The 17,742-nt window shown below is 50.5% G+C and overlaps 3 protein-coding genes across 6 annotated transcripts; 2 read left to right on the forward strand and 1 right to left on the reverse strand.

Annotated features, from left to right (window-relative positions):
- Positions 1-1,338, forward strand: Ier3 (immediate early response 3). Its single transcript, XM_070024237.1, has 2 exons — positions 1-259; positions 374-1,338. The coding sequence occupies exons 1-2, from the start codon at positions 50-52 to the stop codon at positions 632-634; spliced, it is 471 nt and encodes a 156-aa protein (XP_069880338.1). The 5' UTR covers positions 1-49; the 3' UTR covers positions 635-1,338.
- A 536-nt stretch (positions 1,339-1,874) lies between these two features.
- Flot1 (flotillin 1) lies at positions 1,875-11,861 on the forward strand. 4 transcript variants are annotated; one of them, XM_070024229.1, is made up of 13 exons: positions 1,875-1,961; positions 2,261-2,312; positions 2,558-2,633; positions 2,720-2,810; positions 3,061-3,204; positions 3,333-3,452; positions 3,543-3,638; positions 3,846-3,998; positions 8,653-8,834; positions 9,023-9,068; positions 9,653-9,790; positions 10,022-10,186; positions 11,570-11,861. In XM_070024229.1, exons 2-13 carry the CDS (start codon positions 2,270-2,272, stop codon positions 11,597-11,599), a joined length of 1,284 nt encoding a protein of 427 aa, XP_069880330.1. In that variant the 5' UTR covers positions 1,875-1,961; positions 2,261-2,269; the 3' UTR covers positions 11,600-11,861. The 4 variants fall into 4 exon arrangements, with proteins under 4 accessions (XP_069880330.1, XP_069880331.1, XP_069880332.1 ...); XM_070024230.1 differs by having other exon boundaries at positions 1,883-1,957; XM_070024231.1 differs by having other exon boundaries at positions 1,896-1,953.
- A 1,510-nt stretch (positions 11,862-13,371) lies between these two features.
- Positions 13,372-16,949, reverse strand: Tubb (tubulin beta class I). Its single transcript, XM_070024228.1, has 4 exons — positions 16,702-16,949; positions 15,222-15,330; positions 14,833-14,943; positions 13,372-14,599 (listed from the first exon to the last, which is right to left on the reverse strand). The coding sequence occupies exons 1-4, from the start codon at positions 16,756-16,758 to the stop codon at positions 13,542-13,544; spliced, it is 1,335 nt and encodes a 444-aa protein (XP_069880329.1). The 5' UTR covers positions 16,759-16,949; the 3' UTR covers positions 13,372-13,541.
- Between the last annotated feature and the right edge of the window lie 793 nt (positions 16,950-17,742).

The raw sequence follows: 17,742 nt of genomic DNA on the forward strand, positions 1-17,742 counted from the left end.
GCTGGTCCGCACTCATCCTTAATCACCCTTAGCGTCTGCTGCTGTCGCTATGTGTCACTCTCGCAGCTCTCTTCCCACCATGACCGGCCTGCGGGCCCCGGCTTCTAGCCCCTCGACTAGTCCGGGAGTCCGGCGGGGCTCGGGCCCGGAGATCTTCACCTTCGATCCACTGCCGGAACCCGCGGCAGCCCCAGCCACGCGCCCCAGCGCCTCTCGCGGGCACCGGAAGCGCAATCGCCGGGTCCTCTACCCCCGAGTGGTGAGTGTCGCTCAAGTGGGCAGCCGGGGGACACCGCACCCTAGTACCTTAGGGGTAACGATCACACGGCCGGGCCCTTGACCTCACCTCTCCGCTGTTTTGTCTCCCTCTCAGGTGCGGCGCCAGGTGCCAACCGAGGAACCGAACCCAGCCAAAAGGCTCCTCTTCGTTCTGCTCACCATCGTCTTCTGCCAGATCCTGATGGCTGAAGAGAGTGTGCCGGTGCCCCTTATCCTGGAGGACGCCCCCAGCGCCGGGGTCCCTGAGTCCATCCCTGCGCCCCCGGTCCTCGAACCCTTTAATCTTACCCTGGAGCCTGCAGACTACGCTCTGGACCTCAGCGCCTTTCTCCAGCAACACCCAGCCGCCTTCTAGCCGGGACGTCCCACACCACCACCAAACAATCGGGGGGAAAAAACAAAGAACACCAGGCCTACACACCTGATGCTTGAAATCGTATCCCAAACTGGGACCCATAAAGGGAACTCGAACTCAGAACACACTACAGCGCAGAAAGACGCCAGCTGGTGCTTGAGGGGGCGAGACCGAGGCATGGGTGATAAGCCCGGGCCAGGCCCAGTGGAAAAGGAGAGCGGCGTTAATTTATTCCTCAGTGCTCCTACTTAATATTTAAATGTATTTATGTATGTCCTCCTAGGCGATGGAGGGAAGTATGTAATATTTATTTTAACTTATGCATGGAAGCGAGCTATGCTTCCTTGCTGTGTAGACGCACATCTTGGTATTTATTGAGTTTTGTGGGCTTTTGGTGGAGGGCCGGGCGCCTAGAGCTGAGCCAGAAGTTGGGGAAGGACGCCCGGCTTAGGGGTCCGGCGCGGTGGTGGGTCTTGGGATTAGAGAGTAAACACCCCGTTCTCCGGCCGATCTCCAGCATCTCGACGTTCAACCGCGGGAGGCTTCGACAGCCTACCGGGAATAAGTAAGGTCCATAGCCGATCTCCTCGAAGTTACCTCTTAGGTAGGGGTGGCTGCAAGGTCAGGGGTCGGTGGGCTGTCAGGGGGTGGCTGTCGGGGTCCCCCAGTATGTTCTGTGAACACAATAAAGTTGATTTCATGTCGGTTGTCTTCTTCCCTGTGTCTTTGCCGGCTGCGGTTCCATCCCCCATCCTCGGGCGCCCACGACGGTGGGTCGCAGCTACAGCCATGTCCACAGTCTGCTCTTCCCCTCCTGAGCCCCAAAGTTGCTTTTCCTGGGAGTCACGAGCCCATATCCGGCCGCCGGATACGTAGTCCAACGCTGCAACCTGCGGCTTCCCCGCCCGGCGGGTGGCAATCCCGGGATGTGGCAACCTTCCTTCCGCAGCAGGCGGCGCCCGCGCCCGGGGGGCGTGGCGAGGGGCCTGGGCGGGGCTCCGGGCGCGGCGTCTGGGCGGAGGGTGGCGGGGGAGGCCGGGCCCCCCCACCCCACCACGAGCTTGCGGGGCGGCGGGAGGGCCTGGGAGCCGGAGGGCTGCGGACCCAAGCGGGGCCTGCCGGGAAAGGGGCGGGCCGAGCGCTCGGGGGCGGGGTCGCGTCTGCCGCAGCAACAGGGTGCGGCCAGGTGGGGCACGCAGGCGCGGGGGCGCGGGCCCCAGCTTCCTGGAAGGCGGGTTCGCGGGCAGCCCCTGCTCGGCCCCCGGGTCCTACGCGGCCCCGCGCTTCGGAAGGACAATCGAGGCCGGGCCGCCGTGCGGGTGGGTAGGTGAGTGGGGGAGGGGAGGCGGAGCTTGGCCCTGCAGAAAGGTCTCAGAGGGCCCTGGGGGGGGGGTGGGCAGAGCATTGTTAGATACAGTGGGGAGGGGGCACGGTGAGAGGAGGGAGGTGACCGTCAGCCGACGGGAGAGGGATCCCTGGGGATCTGGATTTTTACTGGGAAAAGCCATAACGGACCTCTGGGCGTGGAAGGGACTGGGCGGTGGCAGATGTAAAACGGGCGAGCCCGAAGGATAAGGGAAGGGACTCTTCTGTATCTGCAAAGGCTTCTTTCTGCCTCTCTTCCAGGCTTGAGCCATGTTTTTTACTTGTGGCCCCAATGAGGCCATGGTTGTCTCGGGTAAGTATTCTCTTCCCAGCAGTGACACCACCCCCACCCCCAATCAAACCCATGCAGGTTTGGCTTTTGCCCCTTCCTCTTTCCATCAGCTACTTCCTGCAAGCTACTTAGTTGTGATTCCTAGACACTACCCTCAAAGCCCCCCAGACTGCTTCCTTTCCAGCTAAAGATTATGTCCTGTGCATGCTACCACCACCCCTCGCTTCCAGTTCATTCCATGGCTGCACAATGCCTTCACCTTGCAGGTTTCTGCCGAAGCCCCCCAGTCATGGTGGCTGGAGGACGTGTGTTTGTCCTGCCCTGCATCCAACAAATCCAGAGGTAAGTAGGAAGAGAACCAGGGGGTGGTGCACCCAGTTCTCTCTCTGCTCTTTTTCCTCACTGTCGGCCCCTTCTTTTTCCCCTAGGATCTCTCTTAACACACTGACCCTCAATGTCAAGAGTGAAAAGGTTTACACTCGCCATGGGGTCCCCATCTCAGTCACAGGCATTGCCCAGGTGAGGCTTTCAGAGCCTTCCCCCCCCCCCAACAAAGTCCACCCCATCATTTTTCTCCCAGACATTAAGAAGCTTCTGACCATGGTCTTATGTGTCTCTGCCTGCAAAGAAACATGTTCTGCATTCTCCAGCAGGGCATTTCTGTCCCTGAGAAGGAAAAAGATGCTAAGGGCTCTTCCTTCTCTCCCTACTTTCTCCTTGGCTTCCTGAGACTTCTATCACACCCTTTTTATCCCTTCTCTGGCTGCAGGTGAAAATCCAGGGACAGAACAAGGAAATGTTGGCAGCTGCCTGCCAGATGTTCCTAGGGAAGACAGAGGCTGAGATTGCCCACATTGCACTGGAGACATTGGAGGGCCACCAGAGGGCTATCATGGCCCACATGACTGTGGAGGTGGGTTTGTGGGCAGAAAGGATCTGGTGGGGATGCAGAATAAGTAGAGCCAAAGGATTCAGCTACTTTGTGTGATGGTGAAACTCAGAGAGCTTAAATACTTTCTTCCCACCATTCTGTTGTTCTAGGAGATCTATAAGGACAGGCAGAAATTCTCAGAGCAGGTTTTCAAGGTGGCCTCCTCAGACCTGGTCAACATGGGCATCAGTGTGGTTAGCTATACCCTGAAGGACATTCATGATGACCAGGTAAAACTACACAGTCAATCCTTCTGCACTTTCTCGCTCCCATCTCTCAAGCCCTCCTGAGGACTCCTGTTTCTATACCTCTCCCCACAGGATTATTTGCATTCTTTGGGGAAAGCTCGCACAGCACAAGTCCAAAAAGATGCTCGAATTGGGGAAGCAGAGGCCAAGAGAGATGCTGGGATTCGGGTGAGAGATGATAGTCTTGTTTGCCCAGTGGCAGAGAGGATTTTGTGGGGGACAGAAGCAACACAGCTAAATGGGGTTGGTTGAACTGGGTTGGCAGGGGAGATAGAGGGAGCCTGGGTAAAGACTGAAAAGCCTGGTGAGGAGCAAGCTCTTACCCTATGTTTTCCTTTCTACCTGCCTTTTCCTTCCTGATTTCTGACTGGACAGGAGGCTAAGGCCAAACAGGAAAAGGTGTCTGCTCAGTACCTGAGTGAAATTGAGATGGCCAAGGCACAGAGAGACTATGAGCTGAAGAAGGCAGCATATGACATCGAAGTCAACACCCGCCGAGCACAGGCTGACCTGGCTTATCAGCTTCAGGTAAGAGCTGCCACACTGGGCTGATGACCAGGTTGCCCATCATGGACCCTTCACCTTCCACTCAGGCTTTCCCATCTCAGGCCATCTCTATTTTTCATCTTCCAACTTTGATCTTATTCTGGCTTTTGTGAAATTTCTTGTCTGGGCTAGCTAAGAACCTTGATCCTCACATTTCAGCCTCCTGAGTAGCTGGGATTAACAGGTGCCATCAGCTCCCAGTTCTCAAACATTTTGTAATCCAATCAAGTTGAAAATCATAAATAGCCATCATAGAGACACAATGTCAGTTGCATGGTATATTTACAGTGACATTTTCATCATCATTTTTGTGCTTTGTTGTTGGTGATTTTGCCGTTCAGAATGACCCCCAGAACTGGGAGTGTAGTGTAGATGAGATATACAGCTTTTGCCTACCACACAGGAAGCGCTTTGGTTCTATCCCCTAACACACACATGCATACACACTAACTTGGCCTGCAAGCATAATGCTGAGTACAATCCAGAGTCTCTTGGCTGTGATATGCTTTATAGAGCAAATAGGTGTTAGGTAAACTTTATTCAGATGTGAATTGTAGTACAGTTAGCCATAATTATATGCTGGTACATCAGCTACATATGATATATAAAGTATCTGTAAACAAGGTTACCTGCTGATTGGTTGGTTGGTTGGTTGACTAAAAAAAAAAAGGCTGGGAAGGTGGCTCAGTGGTAGAGTGCTTGCTTTGCATGCATGAGGCCTTGGGTTTGATTCCCCAGCACCACATAAGTAAAAAGAAAAAAAGCCAGAAGTGGCGCTGTAGCTGAAGTGGTAGAACACTAGCCTTGAACTGAAGAGCTGAGGGACAGTGCCCAGGCCCAGTGTTCAGGCCCTACGACCGGACCCCCCCCCCAAAAAAAGTATGACCATGCTGGGCTCCAGTAGCAGTAGTTCATGCTTATAATCCTAGCTACTCAAGAGGCTGAGGTCTGAGAATTGTAGTTCAAAGCTAGCCTGAGCAGACAAATCCAGAGACTCTTATCTCCAAGTAAATAGCAGCAAGGTATGGCTCAAGTGGTAGAGCACCAGCCATCAGTGAAAAAGCCAAATGAAAGCACAAGGTCCTAAGTTCAAGTCTTTTTTTTGGTTTTGTCGTGGGGCCTGAACTCTGGGCCTGGGCGCTGTCCCTGAGCTCAAGGCTAGCGCTCTCCCACATGAGCCACAGCACTACTTCCGGCTTTTTTCTTTCTTTCTTTTTTTTTTTTTGCTGGTCATGGGGCCTGAACTCTGGGTCTGGGTACGGTCCCTCAGCTCTTCAGCTCAAGGCTAGTGCTCTACCACTGGAGCCACAGCGCCACTTCCGGCTTTTTCTGTTTATGTGGTGCTGAGGAATCGAACCCATGGCCTCATGCTTGCAAGGCATGCACTCTACCGCTGAGCTACCTTCCCAGTCCTAAGTTCAAGTCTTAGTACTGGCATATACTTACACATAGAAGTATGAAGATGAACATTGGTGATTCACACCTACAATTTTTTTTTTTTGGTCGGTTGGGGGCTTGTACTCTGGGCCTGGGCTCTGTCCCTGAGCTCCTTAGCTCAAGGCTAGCACTCTACCACTTTAGCCACAGCACAAGTTCCGGTTTTCTGTTGGTTTATTGGAGACAAGAGGCTCACAGACTTTCTGGCTCAGGCTGGCTTTGAACCATGATTCTCACATTTCAGCCTCCTGAGTAGGTAGGATTACAGGCATGAGCCACCAGCACCCAGCTTTCACACCTACTATTTTAGCTACTGAGGAGGCTGAGATCTGAGGAATGAGTTTGAAAACACACACACACACACACACACACACACACACACACACACACACACACACACACACACACACACACACACACACACACACACACACACAAAATATCTCCCAACTCCAGTCCAGACCTTATTTTTAGAACCTATATTTGAACAAAATTCCAAGTTTTGGGTTTTTTTTCCCCCTATGGGGCTTGAACTCTGGGCCTGGGTGGTATCCCTGAGCTCTTCAGCTCAAGGCAAGTGCTCTACCACTTGAGCCACAGGGCTACTTGTGGTTTTCTGGTGGTTAATTGGAACTAAAAATCTCGCAGACTTTCCTGCCCAGGCTGGTTGCACCTGGTTCCAAGGTGGTTTCTATTTATGTTGGATTTGAAAATCATTACCATAATGAAAAGCATAATGCAGTGAGACTGTGGTTAAAGTTCTTTTGTTAGTCATTTTCCCAGCATTATAACAAAAGAGAAAGGTTTTGGGGTTGGGAATGTACTTCATTGGTAGAGCACTTGTGCCTAATATGTGTGAGGCCATGGGTTCAAGTTGCAACAACATAGTGAGTGAGGGAGAGATGGGGAGAAAGGAGAGAGAGAGATTATAGTGTGTGTGTGTGTGTGCGCGCACATGTGCGTGCGCGTGCACGGGCTCTGGCCCAGCTAGAGAGCTTATTTTGACTCAGTTTTAGAGATCTCCATCCTTAATTGGGCCTGTAGCAAACTAGCACATACTAGTCACAGCACATGGTAGACTAAAACTGCTTATTACCTTCTGGCCAAGAAGCAAGGAACAATAAGAATAATGTATGATCTAAAGACTTCCCACAAGCCCTACCTTTTGAAGGGTCAACCACCTCCTGATAGCACCCCCATGGAGATCAAGCCTTTAACATGTGGGTGTTTGGGGGACACTTATCTAATCCACTGTAGATCCTAACTTTGACATTGCTTTCCTTGACTGCAAATCAAACAACTACTGAGTGGGCTTCTCATTAATGTGCTGGGTGCTGTGCTAGGTACTCCTCTGAAATAGAGATTTGTTTAGCAGATTTCTGTTTAGGGACCACTATGTTCCAGAGATTGTTTTGGGTGTGAGGATGTAAGTATGAATGAGACATGGAGCTTCCATTGTAATGTCATAAATAGCAAACCAAGTGGTCTTCTTGAGCTGTAATTATTTAAGTGCTAGGGAGAAAGTCATCAGAGTAGTGTGTAATACTGTGTTTGTAGGGGAGCTGTATAGGTTGGGGTGGTCAGAGAAAGCTGTGAGAAAGTGATATTTGAGATAGAACTTGAAGAGAAGAGCTGGAAACCTGAAGAATTGTGGGCCACAAGCATTCTAGGCTAGTGCTATTTAAATGATCATATGTGGGGAGTGGAGGTGTGGCTCAGTTGGTAGAGCATCCATTCTTGGTACAAAAAAAAGTCATATGTGGCTAATGATTAGGCAGGGGAACAGCAAGTGGGGCCTGCGGTTGAGCTTGGCATATTCCAGAGACAGAAAGGTTTCTGTCTCTGTGGCTGTATGCTGAAAATAAGAAGAAAGAGCAGGTAGGACCAGATCACAAAGGGTTTGGGTGATCATGATGGGGACAGGAGAATTAGAATCTTTTGATAGATAATGGATTGAATAAGCTACCTAATTTACTTTTAAAAATCTCACTAAAGAGCTGGGTGCTGGTGGCTCACGCCTATCATCCTAGTTACTCAGGAAACTGGGATCCAGAGGACCAGTGTGCAAAGCCTACCCAGGCAAAAAAAAAGTCTGCGAGACTGTCTAAAAAGAACCAAGAAAAAACTAGTCTGAAGTAATAGAGCAACAGCCCATGAGCAAGCACAGTGAGCTCTAGGCCCTGAGCTCAAGCCCTGGTACTGGAAAAGAAAAGAAGGGCCAAGAAGGTGGCTCAGTGGTAGAGTTCTTGCCTAGCATGCATGAAGCCCTGGGTTCAATTCCTCAGCACCACATGCACAGAAAAAGCTGGAAGTGGCACTGTGGCTCAAGTGTTAGCCTTGAGCAAAAGAAGCTCAGGGATGGCACTCAGGCCCTGAGTTCAAGCCCCAGGACTGGCAAAAAAAAAAAAAAGAAGACACATTCATATTCAGGAAATGGGGACATAGGAGAGAAAGACAACAAACAAGCACTTAGTTACTATCAAAATGGCAGAAATAAACATTTAAAAATCAGATTGGAAGAGAAATTCTAAACTACTTCCGGGGGGAGAGGAGAATTGAAAAATTAGTAAAGATAATATTAGAGGCCAGTCCAGTATCTTCAATCTTGTTTATCTGTAGTGAAGGGGATGTTTTATATATAGAATTCTCCTTATTTAAACACATTTGACAGAGACAATTTACTAGTTGCCCAACACAGAATAAAATACCTACATTGAAACACACCTGGTGCTGGTGGCTCATGCCTGTAATCCTACCTACTCAGGAGGCTGAGATCTGAGATTCACAGCTAGAACCCAGCCCAATTAACCAGCAAAAAGCTGGAAGTGGAGCACCAAAAGCTCTAGTGGTAGAGCACTAGCTTTGAGCAAAAAAGCACAGGGGCAGCACCCAGGCCCTAGTTCAAGCCTCAGGACTGGTAGACACACACACACACACAGTAGTGTAGGGAAGTTTATTGCACACCAGGACTAGGTTCCAGCCACACCACTCGAACTCTGCCTTTAGGAGATGCCTAGACCTTGATAATGGTTCTGAGGCCACTCAAGGCTCAGCCATGGCTCTGTTCCTGAAATGGATTCATGTGCATGTTGAGCTGACCAGGAACAGACTTCACAGATGTTTGTATCCCCTTTTGGCATCTCTGTGCTCCCGGGCACTTGCACTTCCATTCTGATTCTGAGCACCCCTTGCTCTCCAGGTTGCCAAGACAAAGCAGCAGATCGAGGAGCAGCGGGTGCAGGTGCAGGTGGTGGAGCGAGCCCAGCAGGTGGCAGTACAAGAGCAAGAGATTGCTCGTCGAGAGAAGGAGCTGGAGGCCCGTGTGCGCAAGCCGGCCGAGGCTGAGCGCTACAAGCTGGAGCGCCTAGCAGAAGCTGAGAAGTAAATGCCCCTGGGCCTCTCCTGGCTCTTTTGCCACTTGGGAACCCCCAAATGGGAAACTAAGGATTTCCTTTCCCATTTAGATTCCTATGAAACTCAGGGTGCAGGAGCCTCTGTCTCCAGCCTCTTTCCTGGGAGCAGGGATCCCACCCATTCTTCAGCTCCCTTCTACTTGCTCTCTGTCCCAGGTCCCAGTTGATTATGCAGGCCGAGGCAGAAGCTGAGTCTGTGCGGGTGAGTGTGGGGTGGCACCTTGCTGGCTTGTGGAAAATGGCTTCCAGTTTGCTTTTTGGGTTGAGTGTTTTGTTTTCGTGCCTGTGTTGGGATTTGAACTTAGGGACTGGTTTTTAACATCCCTTGGCTTGGGGGGGAGCAGTCATGGGTGGGGCTTGAACTCTGGGCCTGGGTGCTGTCCCTCAGCTCTTCAGCTCAGGGTGAGCACTCTACCACTCAAGCCATAGCCACTTCCAGTTTTCTGGTAGTCAACTGGCAATAAGAGTCTCGAGCTGTCTTTGAACTGCAATCCTCAGATCTTAGCCTCCTGGGTAGCTAGGATTACAGGCGTGAGCCATAGTCACCCAGCTCCCTTGGCTTTTTTGCTCTAGGCTAGCACTCTAGCATTTGAGCCATAGCTCCTTTTCCAGCTTTTTGCTGGTTAATTGGAAATAACCCAAGCTGGCTTCTAGCTGAGATACTCAGATCTCAGCCTCCTGAGTAGCTAGCATTCCATGTGTGTGCTACCAGTACTGGGTTTGGGTTGGTGTTTCTTCTAGTTAATGATTCCTATGTATTTCAAAAGTCTCCTACCCTCTCCTCAGATGCGGGGGGAAGCCGAAGCCTTTGCCATAGGGGCCCGAGCCCGCGCAGAGGCTGAGCAGATGGCCAAGAAGGCAGAAGCATTCCAGATGTATCAAGAAGCTGCACAGCTGGACATGCTGCTGGAGAAATTGCCCCAGGTCTGAGGATGACAGTATTCATCAGGAAAGAAGGATCAAGAGCAGGGCCTAAAGGGTGGGATGAAATTAAGTATTGTGGAGAGGTCTAACCTAGAGGGGCTATAAATTAGGGATGACAATTATAAACCAGTGATCAACCAGAGTGAGGAAGGCCAGGGCTTAAAATGCAGGGTGAATTGTGAAAGGGTGTGGTCAGAACTGGGCACTCAGCAGGCAACTTTCATCCACTAGGTGGCGGAAGAGATCAGTGGTCCCTTAACCTCAGCCAACAAGATCACATTGGTGTCCAGTGGAAATGGAACCATGGGAGCATCCAAAGTGACTGGGGAAGTCCTGGACATCCTAAGCCGCCTGCCAGAGAGTGTGGAGAGACTCACGGGTGTCAGCATCTCCCAGGTGAGAGAGTCTGGTGGTAAGGGAATGAAGATTTTTTTTCCTGTGTCAAATGACTCAGTAAACCTATCACTTGACTAGCACCCAAGGGACCTGGAAATCACTCAGATTGCCTTCTGTGTGCCAGATACAGTGCTGACCTTTCTTCATAGATGTGGTGTTTGTTTTAAATTAGTTTAGTCCGTGTAGTATTTTCCAAAGGAAAGACATTATTACCAACATGTTAAGTAACAGCCTACTATACAGCTGGCCATACTGGGCTTTATCCCAAGCCAGCTATCTGGAGTTGGTGCTTGTAGTCATACCCCCCAGGACAAGAAACTAGTTGCAGCCTATTGATAATTCCAAAGCAAATCACCACTTCCCTCTACCTCCGATTATTCACCTGTAAATTATGGTAAAGGTCAGTGTGAGCTCTGCTAACGTGGTGTGAATCTTGGGCTTGGTTATCACCAGGTTGTCAATCTCTACCTATTTCTTCACCTTGAAACAGTTAATGAAGCCATGGTTCATACCTGTAATCCTATATTCAAGAGGCTGAGATCTGAGGATTATGGTTCATTTAAAGCCAGCCTGGGCAGCAGAGTCAGAGAGACTTTTTAATTAAAATACACTAAAAAGCTGTAAGTGAAGCTGGGGCTCAAGTGGTAGGTAGAGCACTAGTCTTGAGTACAAAAGCTCAGTGACAGGGCTCAGGCCCTGAGTTCAAGCCCCAGTGCCAGCCCAAGACACACACACACAAACACACACACACACACACCTGAGTTCAAGCCCCAGTGCCAGCCCAAGACACACACACACACCTGAGTTCAAGCCCCAGTGCCAGCCCAAGATACACACACACACACACACACACACACGAGTTCAAGCCTCAGTGCCAGCCCGACACACACACACACACACACGCGCGCGCGGTCCATAATACCTGTGTTTAAAATGTTGTCTTGGTGCAGAGTAAGCTGTATATGTTAAAATGCAGCCCACAGCCAAAGATTCTCGGCCAAATCAATGCAAAGTTCTGATCCCTCTGCCTTCTTCAGTGATTGTGATTATTTTTTGGTGCCAGTTCTGGGCTTAAAACTCAAGGCCTTGGCAGTGTCCACTCAAGCCAAAGCCCCACTTCTTAGTAGAGTCTCAAGACCTCCCTGCCCAGGCTGGCTTTGAACAGTGATCTTTAGATCTCAGCCTCCTGAGCAGCTAGGATTATAGAGTACCACCAGCACCCAGCTCAGTTTTCTGTTTCAGTTTCTTTAAATGCAGGGATCCTAGTGACTTCTTAAGGGAAAGGGGCTAAGGGAGGGCTCCAACCCCCTACAACCTATTCATTTGAGTGCAGGTCTAGGAAGTACCTGTTTCCCAAGCACCATTTTCTCTTGTTTTTGCCAGGTGAACCACAAGCCTTTGCGAACAGCCTGAGTCCTCAGCCTTGCCAGTGTCCAGTCTTGTGGCCCAAGTTACCTGAATGGTTCCTGCTGCATGCACCCCAACTGGCCTCCATGAGCATGTCCTTGGACACTGGGGTCCCATCTCTCCTTGCCAAATAGCTTGTGCCTTGCTGAGGAGGGGGTTGTCCCCTTCCTAGTCCCACACTGCCAAGATGCCAGTGCTCTAGGGGGTCCCATGCCAGCCTTTGAAGATCCCACCCCAACTTATTTAATTAAAAACTAGATGCTCTGAACTTGGTATCCAGAATTCTTGACCAAGGCATGGACATTGGGAATAAACACTGACAACCAGCACCAATTCAAAAATGAACAGAATTGAGCTTGATCATCTCTTACATTCAATACTTGCTAGGGCTGGAGGCAGAGCCCAAAGGGTAGCCTGAGTTCAAGCCCCAGTATGGCATGGATATCTACAATGGGCAATCTATTTGAGAACTGCAGTTACTTCTCTAAAGCTCTAATAATTCTAAGCTGTGCACTAGTGGCTCACACTTGTAATCCTAACACGGGAGCCAATGAGAATCATAGCTGACTCCTATCTCCAAATAACCATCAGAAAACCACAAATAAGTCTCTGCAGTAATGATCTAAGCCTAGAGTAACAGAGCCCAGAGCTCAAGCCCCACGATCAATCAAAAACCAGAGTGCTGTTAGAATGTTGAGAATTGAACTAATTACTAGATACTGAAATCTTAAAATTTTTATCAGTAACTGGGCTGTAAGGGGACCTGAGGGATCCTTGAGCCTTTGTGCTTAATGCTAGAGAGCTACCATTTGAGTCACAGTGCCAATGCTAGCTTTTTCTGAGTTTACTGGAGATTTAGTCTGACTTCCCTGCCTGGGACAGGCTTAGAACCTCTACCCTTAAGTCTCCTGAGTGGCTAGGATTACAGGCATAAGCCACCAGCCAGCACCTTGTTTCAGATAGTAGTTTATGACAGGAGGATCAATAAGCATCAGGTAAAGTAGAAATGAGTGTGATGGAACTCAGGCCCCATGCCTATACCAGTAATCTTCTCTAAATGAGCACACATCTCACCAACTTTTTCAATTCCCATTTATTTTTTTTTTTGGCTCTCGGGGCAATGTCATTTTTCAATATGAAAAAAAGCAGCAAGTTCAACACAAAATGGAAACCTGAAGTGTAAGATAGGACAAAACCAAGGGTAGGAGGAAAATAGCAATTAAGAGATGTTACAAAAAGATGGTGTCTGGTTGCCTCCAGTGCAGTGACCAAAGATGGCCGTGAGGGATTATTTTCTTTTTAAAAAGGTAAGTGGGATGGGAAGTTTCTAGAGACCAGGACTGGTTCCTCCCTTAGATCAGAGGGAAGGAATGCATTCCACAAAGGCAAAGTTGGAGGGGAATCCCACTCTTAACAGAGTAGGCATAACCGAAACAGATAAGCTCAAGACTGCAAATGGAGATACTTCTAAAGCTGACAATGCCCCTCAGTGATTTGATTTCCCTCTTAAACTGTCCTAGGATAATCCTACACCACCCTCATTGTAATGAAGGTAACTTTCTACCCCTTCCGCCTCCACTTACTTGGGGTTAGGATGTTGGCTACCGCCCATGATTTCAGCCCCTGGTCCCTACTAGATAGACCTGGATGAGACAAGCTTCTTGAAACTTTGAGAAACAGAAATAATTGGACAGACGTTGATAAGTGGGTGTTGAAAGGAAATTTAAAAGTAACCCAGAATGGCAGAAATTCAGGTTTTCCAGAGTGGATAGAGAGGAGACATTCAACAAACAAATATTTATTGAGCGCCTACTATGTGCCAGGCACTGTTCTACACCCTACCCCCAGAAAAAAAAGACAGAGGCAGCAGAAACAAATTCTGAAAGGAGGAAAAGGGGCAGCTCAGGGAATTGAGAAGCCTGAGGTAATGGGGGAGGGGTTCTCTTCCTTAGGCCTCCTCTTCAGCCTCCTCACCGAAATCCTCTTCCTCTTCTGCGGTGGCATCCTGGTACTGCTGATACTCAGAGACGAGGTCATTCATGTTGCTCTCTGCCTCGGTGAACTCCATCTCGTCCATGCCCTCACCTGTGTACCAGTGGAGGAAAGCCTTCCTGCGGAACATGGCAGTAAACTGCTCAGAGATGCGCTTGAAGAGCTCCTGGATGGCTGTGCTGTTGCCGATGAAGGTGACTGCCATCTTGAGGCCACGAGGTGGGATGTCACAGACAGCCGTCTTGACATTGTTGGGGATCCATTCCACGAAGTAGCTGCTATTCTTGTTCTGCACATTGAGCATCTGCTCATCTACCTCCTTCATGGACATGCGGCCACGGAACACAGCAGCCACAGTGAGGTACCGGCCATGGCGGGGGTCACAGGCAGCCATCATGTTCTTGGCATCAAAGACTTGCTGGGTGAGTTCAGGCACAGTAAGGGCCCGATATTGCTGGCTTCCACGGCTGGTGAGAGGGGCAAAGCCAGGCATAAAGAAGTGGAGACGTGGGAAGGGCACCATGTTAACTGCCAGCTTGCGGAGGTCAGCATTGAGCTGGCCAGGGAAGCGGAGGCAGGTGGTGACACCGCTCATGGTGGCAGAGACGAGGTGGTTAAGGTCCCCGTAGGTTGGTGTGGTCAGCTTAAGGGTACGGAAGCAGATGTCATAAAGGGCCTCGTTGTCAATGCAGTAGGTCTCATCAGTATTCTCTACCAACTGATGGACAGAGAGGGTGGCATTGTAGGGCTCAACCACAGTGTCAGACACTTTGGGTGAGGGCACTACACTGAAGGTGTTCATGATGCGGTCAGGATACTCTTCCCGGATCTTGCTGATGAGCAGGGTGCCCATTCCGGAGCCTGTGCCCCCACCCAGGGAGTGGGTCAGCTGGAATCCTTGCAGGCAGTCACAGCTCTCGGCCTCCTTCCGCACCACATCAAGGACTGAGTCAACCAGCTCAGCCCCCTCTGTATAATGGCCCTTGGCCCAGTTGTTGCCCGCCCCAGACTGACCTAGAATGAAGTCCAGAAAATAGCTTCATTGGTAAGGTGTGAAATGCAAATGGTGTTTATACCTCTCAATGTTGCAACTGTTCTCTTCGATGTATCTCCTTCCTGTGATAGCCTCCCCATAATCTATCAAACAAGGACATGCTGACTCTACTCCCCAGTAGTATCTTTTGCCTCCTTGCACCCCAAGTTAAGTTGAGATGATGGAATTTAGTAATACAATTTGTGTAACTCACCAAAAACAAAGTTGTCTGGTCTGAAGATCTGGCCAAAGGGACCTGAGCGAACAGAGTCCATGGTCCCAGGTTCTAGATCCACCAAGATAGCCCGAGGAACATATTTTCCACCTATAAGGAACCAAATAAGAAATCAGTGAAAAAAAGGAACCAAATAGATGCATAAGCGCCCCCTAGAGTGTTGGTTGGTTAAATCGGGTTGAGACTGCTGCAGACCCAAACCTGTCATCCCGGGTCTTGACACCAGGTGGCAGCAGACCTAAGCCTTTATGGCCCACCTCAAGGTAAAATGGTGGGTTTTACCAAAGGGGCCCTAGGAGCAGCACTTACGGCACCAGTAGGAAAGGAAATGATATTCGGCCCTCTCCCCTGTTGTTGCTCTCCCTCACCTGTGGCTTCATTGTAGTACACAGAGATGCGGTCCAATTGCAGGTCGCTGTCTCCATGGTAAGTACCGGTAGGATCAATGCCGTGTTCATCGCTGATAACTTCCCAGAACTGCCAGGGAAGAGCAAACAGTTCCAATCTCAAGGTGTCCCCCCCGCCTCCCCCTCATCTTCCATTTCCATTCCAAAACACCTCCAGAGCCTGCGACGGTTTTCTACCCGCCACGCCCTTTCTCTAAGACACAAGCCCAACAAGGAAAGCTTCATCTGCCCTCCTTGAGGTGTGAGGATTTGCTGTGGATCGGATTGGAGGCCGCAAACTGTGTGTGGGCGCGTAAGGTCTGCAAGACTTGAGCCACCGCCTCTCCACCCAGTGCACAAAAGGCGGGGGTCGGGAAAAAAAACGCTGCCGCAGTAGACCACCCCACGCGCGCCACGTGACTGCGGCGCACGCGCACAAAAGCCGACAAAGGGAGGCGCCGCGCGTGGGCGGGGCCAGAGGCACAAATTCGGCGGGCGAGGGGCGGGGCGGGGCTTCCGCTCCGCGCGCCCCCACCGGCGGGCAGGGCCGCATTGTCGCGGCGCGCCAGGGGCGCCGCGGCCCCGCCCCCGGAGGCCCGCGCCCTTGGGCTACAACGTTGCAGCCGCACTTCCTCCCGCCCCTCCCCCGCTACACTGTAACCGCGCGCAAAAAAAAAAAAAAAATCTCCCCAGCCTCGGAAATGTATTCCTTTACCAGCTTCCTCTTCGCTTTATTACTACTTTCGCCCCCATTTCAGCCCCGAAGGATCATTTTTTTTCTTACAGAAAAGCACGCCTTTCATTTTTTTTCTCAATTCCCTTCTACTGGGTTCAATCCGTGCGATTTTAGGGGCAACGAAAGAGGTAAATTGTAAATGATCGTTGCACCCACGGAAAGACTATGGGAATACCCGTCGGGGACCTCGGGCGTGCTGGGATCCCGATCCCTTTGTGAATGCAAAAGCGCAGTGCAGCCCACCGCGCGGCTCGCGTCCGCCACCTCAGAAGTGAGGTTTTGCATGGGAGGTCCCGCAGCTGCCCGCCCGCTCTCGCCCCTTCCCCTCAGTTTTTCCCTGTGAAGCCCCTGGCGGAGGGGGGGGGGAGGCGAGGCGGGATCTACATTGGGAAAACCTCGCCCGGCTTTGTCTGGCTTTCTGACCATTTCCCCATCTCTCCAGTTCCTGAACCGTTAGAAGATCCTTTTTAAGATCTTCTAGAACCCTAAGTCTTCCCGCGTGCCACGCCCGAAAGATCCTTTCAATAGTTTTCCCCTCCAAACACCCGTTTTTCAGAGTCAAATGCTACCTACAAATGTGCATCCCATCTATCTGTGGAAAAACTTTCTTCGGGGAGGCACAAAGCTTAAGGATGGAGAACGCGAATGGCCCCAGCCATTCTTCACAACCGACCCAGGTCTTCCATTTTAAGATTACAGTTAAAAGGAAAGGTTTAAAATTCTTACCTTGGCACCGATCTGGTTGCCACACTGACCGGCCTGGATGTGCACGATTTCCCTCATGGTTAAAAATTAATTTTAATTTTCTTTTTGCTCGCCTCAAGTTATGTGCGGGACAAGAAAATGGTTTTTTTTTTCCTCAGCGCAGGTCGTGGGCTGAAAGGATGGAACGTGCCCCGGAGGCCGGAGCAGCGAGATCCGCACGCGACGGCAGGAAGATTCTGAGAGGCAGAAGATACCGGACGGCGAAGGAGGGAAGGCGGGCTGGGTGGGGCGCGCGTGCGCAGGGCTGGAGGCGGGAGAACGGCGCCCGCGCAGCGGTCAGGAGACAAAGCCTCCAGCAGCTTGGCCCTGATTAGACGAGGCCGGTCACGTCCAAGATTCCCATTGGTCCCTGGCCCAGCGGACGAGCGCAGTGTTCTCTGGGAGTTGAAGTCCTCTATTGTCCACGCTGCAAAATGAACTTACAAATGGGTGGGTACTTGGATTTTTGCCTTTTGTAGTTTCCTTTATCTTCTTGAATGAAAAAAAAAAATGCCCTTGCACAAGATTCTTTTCCCTTTGTGCCAGGTTACTTTTGCACAGAAATTAAGCAGTTTTCAGGGACACAGGAATTGAAGAGTCTGAAGTGCCGTGAATTGAGAGGTGGGACCGGCACGCCCTGAAAGCTCCCCACTGCGGTAGCTCTGGGGAGGGCAGGACTGCTTAGTTCAGCGAAAACTCTGGAGAAGTGTGGCATTCTGCATCCGATCCTTTGTTGACCCGAGGCCTGAACTTCAGGAAACCTCTGCTCCCCAACATACCTCAGGAAGAAGGAAGGGATTGCCCTATTTCCTTCGAATGATAATGTTTCAAAAGAGAAACAAAACTGCAGGAAAGGCTTCTTAGAATAGAGTGGTTGTGTGGTACGTATCCTTTGAAGAGTAAATTGAATAGTTCTGAGAACAGATCCCGGATTTTGGAAGTCGGAAATATCTGTGTACATAGGATATCTAGGCCTTAAGGCAGAATTTGAAGATATCTTGGTCATCTTGTCTAAAGGGAAGT

The sequence above is a fragment of the Dipodomys merriami genome, unplaced genomic scaffold, assembly GCF_024711535.1.
Source record: "Dipodomys merriami isolate MVZ:Mamm:240054 unplaced genomic scaffold, mDipMer1.0.p SCAF_16, whole genome shotgun sequence".
NCBI classification, from domain to species: domain Eukaryota; kingdom Metazoa; phylum Chordata; class Mammalia; order Rodentia; family Heteromyidae; genus Dipodomys; species Dipodomys merriami.